General features: G+C 54.1%; 1 protein-coding gene across 5 annotated transcripts in view; it reads left to right on the top strand.

Moving 5' to 3' along the window:
- The window catches only part of PLAAT1 (phospholipase A and acyltransferase 1), a 17,103-nt gene that overhangs the window by 6,198 nt on the left and 6,840 nt on the right, over window positions 1–4,065 (top strand). The window contains exons 1-2 of one of the 5 annotated variants that reach the window (XM_056807806.1): window positions 269–328; window positions 1,443–1,604. The exons of 1 other annotated variant lie outside the window; for it this stretch is intronic. In XM_056807806.1, the coding sequence (XP_056663784.1) occupies window positions 1,563–1,604 (42 nt within the window). In that variant the 5' untranslated portion in view covers window positions 269–328; window positions 1,443–1,562. Of the gene's footprint in view, window positions 1–256; window positions 329–1,442; window positions 1,605–3,039; window positions 3,249–4,065 lie in introns of those variants that run through there. 3 more of the 5 variants (XM_056807805.1, XM_016424699.2, XM_056807808.1) reach the window with 3 other exon arrangements.

Here is a 4,065-nt window from a genome sequence, read left to right as displayed (position 1 = left end):
CTCCCCTCACAGCCCCAGGGAAGGAGGGAGATAGCAGGCAATGCGGCTCCAGCGGGCTGCAAGCTTGGGGCTGGCGGGGGGCTGGGAGTGTGCACACGGCTTGGATCCCAGCCTGCGTGGTAGTCCCGGAGCCTGGCAGCCCCCGCCACCCTGAGGCCAGGGGGCACAGTGGGCTGTGGGGGGCGCTGTCCAGCACAAGGTGCTGCTACTCAGCTGGGCTCCGGCTCCGCCTCCTTCCTGTGCTGGGCCCCGCCCACGCAGCAACTTTGGCCTGCGGACGTGCTGTGCAGGGGGTGCCCGTGGGTGTACGGGGGCCAGGGCGCTGCAGGTAGGGCTGGCTCCTCCTCCTCCCCCTCCTCCCCTCCTCCTCCTCCAGCTTGCCGGGCCTCAGCCTCGGCTCCACCCGGTCCCTTGGCCCTTCGCTCCAGCCTGGGGCCAGGCTGCTCCCCGGGACTCCCCCGCGCCCGTAGCCCGGCCGGAGATGGAAGCAGCCTGGCTTCCCTTAGCTCTGCCTGGTCCTCTGGAAGCTGGGGGCTGCCCGCCCTATCCTTAGAGCTTCTGCTCCACCCTGAGGGGACTGGACGACAAGGACTTATTCTGGGCTCCCTGGGCAGCCGGAGGGAGGGCACAGACAGCGGCTTCCTGGGACAGGGGGCAGAGTGCCACAGTAAGCAGAGGCAGATAACGCCTGTGCCCATGCCAGGACACTGAGAGGTGCCACCTCCCTCTTTAGCTTTGCAGCCCCGTGAGAGCTAGGGAATGCACCAGGTGCTCAGTTCGCCCTGAGTTACAGATGAGGAGGAGATGGAAAGGAATCAAGTGACTTGCCCAGGGTAACACGCAGCCACGTGGGGAGGTGGGATTCCCAGTAGGTGTGCCAGGGCAAGTGCGGCCCTTTGCCTTGCTCATTCAGCCTTTCATGTGTTGCTTTGATTGAGGTAGGCGGTGCGAAGCTTGGTCCCGCTCGTTTTACAGAAAAACGAGAGCCCCAGTGTGCCCTGCCAACAGTGCCAACTCATGGTTCTCTGGTCCAATTCAGAGAGTGTGGAATTCGCCCTCCTGGGATAGAGGGTATGGGGAGAGGCATCTGCTCTCGGCCAGGCAGGGAACCAGGTGTTTGGAGTCCCGCCTAGGGTCTGGAGGAAGATGCCTAGCGGGGCGGGTGGGGCCCCAAGTGAGGAGACACCTTCCCTCCACCCCATCCCACCCCAGGCACTGGTGGGCCAGCCTTGACAGGCCATGGCCTTCTGAAGCGGTTAGTCAGCTTGCCTCTCTTCTTGGAGGGAAGCATTTCTCTTTTGCAGGGTCCCCTTGCAGGGGCTCCTCTCCATTGGGCTATAAACAGGAAGGCTGCTGTCCCTCCCAGATTCTAGATGGGATCTGTTGCTCCCAGTGTTATGTCAGCTTGGCAAACAAATTGTGAAGTCCCTCTCTTTAAACAGACATTTTAATGACCTTGGCAAGCCACTCTGCTCACTGCTGCCTGATTTCTCCCACTGATTCTGTGGTGATTTGCCATCAAAGAGTTCAACCTGGTGCTTAGAGAAAGGGAGAGGAGACTCATGGCTAGGATGAAGGCAATCACTCAACTTTCTTTGCTGAAGGTAGGATCTAGTCTGGGCCACGGTGGTAGTGGGGATAGTTAGTGGGAGAAAGATCTGGATTCAAGTCTTCTCTCTGTCATTTACTAGCTGTGTGACCTGAGCACACAGCTTCTTAAGACTTATCTCCTGGCACATGGATGTTGCCCTCTGGAGAAAGGTGTCTCCTAATACTGATGAAGAGCCTCAGTTTCCTCACCTAAAAAATGAGGAGGGAGGCTCACTAGAAGACCTCTTCTGCTCCACTCACCATAAAGCTCTGATCTCCAGATAACACCTCAGTACAGTTGGCTCCCTTGAGTCTTGTGGAGGAAGGGAGCAGAGATTCCCAGATTCGCAGCACTCTGAAGCGGACTCTGTCGCCTTCCCAGATTCCCATCATTTGCAGCAGGTGGGAGGAGGGTGGCACATTTCCTTATTAAGGTCTCCTCTGGGTTACCCAGGAGCAGCTCACCCAGTGGGCTGGTTCTTTGTGCTGTCCTCTCCAGACATTCACTCCCCTGGAGAATTCCATGAAAGGGCCCCGGGGAGAAGAGAAAAGTTTAAGCCCCTGGTTCAGTAGTCGCCCCCATCAGGTGTGGACCCACGTGACAGGATGTGCTCTGGGGCTTCCAAGGTATGAGAGGCCCCCCAGTTGGAAAGGACTTGGAAGCCAGCTAGCTTGAAGAGAATCTTGGCTGCCATATACCGCCCAAATGGCCCATTTCCTTCCAGAAAGCTCCGACTCCACCAGAGCAAGGCAGCTTGGCGGCTCCCTCCCGTCTGCTGGAGCAGAGCAAGTCCAATCCCTCCTTCAGATCCTTGAAGGTAGCTGGTTCATCAGTTAGTCCACATGCACTTATTTATTAAGCACTCACTTTGTGTCAGGCTCTGTGCTAAGGGCTAGGGCTAGCAAGGGGAAGAAACCGAGCCATCCCTACTTAAAGAGCTCACCCTCTGTGAGGGGAGAGTGCACACCCCGCGGGTATCTTATCTCCCCTAACAGAATAGCCAGAGAGAAGGGGGTGAATCCGCTGATCTCTAGATAGGAGACTATTGGAATAGTCTGGCTGAGAGAGAAGGAACATCTGCTCCAGAGAGATGACAGAGTACTTAAGAGATGTCACAGAGAAGAGCCCTGGCACCATTCGGCAACACCCACTTGTTGGCCGAGGGAGTGGGAAGAGTTAAGAGTTACTTCTCGGTTGTCCACTTGGGTGAGTGGAAGGTGGTGCCCTCAGCAGACATGGAGGAGGCTGGCAGCGGGCATGATTTGCGTGGAAAGAGGTTTGGTTTTGGATATATGCATTCATTTTGAGATCAATCCGGGACATCCAGCTGGATGTGTCTGATCTGTCTTCTCTTGGCCAGACGAGATTTGATTGGCTCATATCCTGACAATATACGATCTCTTCCTCCTCTTGTCCTCGGTGCCCCACTGATACCACATCCAGCAAGATCCATTGCTCTGCTCTCCAGCTTCATCGTTGAAAGATAGCAGAGAAACGGGTCCAAGAGATGAGCTTGGAGTTCGGATGGAGAGGAACCAGTGAGAAGTAGCGACTGATTCACTGTGTGTCCTTGGGCAAGCCCAACGCTAACCCTCGCCCAACTCCTCTGGGGCCAGCGGTCTTATCTAAAAGCGGGAGGATTGAGCCACATGATCTCGTAAGCCTCTGACTAAGCTCTGTGATTGCTCATGACTTCACTCCTAAAATTCAGTTATTCCCAATCCATTCTTCCCTTTCTCTGTCCATTCAGCCACTTGGTTTAGCAAATATTTTCATGTGCAAATGTTTCTACTGTGACTTCTTTGAGAGGCACCATAGAAAGACTGCTGGAATCAGGACCAGGAGAGGCTGCTATTTAGATCCTGACTCTGACAGACCAGCTGGGTGACCCGTGGCCAGTTCTTTTCCCCTTCCAAGGTTTACATTCCTTCTCCTAAAATAGGGCTGGAGGGTTGGGCTAGGTCATAGCTAATGCCCCTTCCAGCTCTACCATCCTGCACTTCTGAAGTGCCAATCGACTAAGTTAGAAACTGAAAGGTTATTAATTCATAAGAATGAAGTGGAGGGGGCCAGCTTAGTGGAGTGAGAGCGAGGCCCAGCAACAGGAGTACTGGGTTCAAATGTGGACTCAGACACTTGTTGGCTGTGTGACCCTGGACAAGTCACATAGCTCTTACTGCTCTTCTGTCTTCTGCCTATAGTATTGATTCTAAGATAGAAGATAAGGATAAAAAAAGAATGAGGTGGAGGCATCATGGGATAGTAGAACAAAGGAGGAATAGGAAGATCTAATTTAAGTATCGGGCTCAGATTTGAAGCTAGAAAAAACCTTAAAAGGCATCAACTTCTTATTATAAAGAAGAGCAAACTGAGGCAAAGAGAAATTCAATAACTTGTTCAAGGTTGCCCAGTTCCTAAGGGCGGGGGGAGGCTTGGGGGTTAGAATTCTGAGTCTGCTGCTTCTTACCTGAATC

This window comes from Monodelphis domestica, chromosome 8 (genome assembly GCF_027887165.1).
Source record: "Monodelphis domestica isolate mMonDom1 chromosome 8, mMonDom1.pri, whole genome shotgun sequence".
Classification (NCBI taxonomy): Eukaryota; Metazoa; Chordata; class Mammalia; order Didelphimorphia; family Didelphidae; genus Monodelphis; species Monodelphis domestica.
Note: the sequence above shows the minus strand (reverse complement) of the source record. Positions and strands in the feature narration are given on the sequence as shown.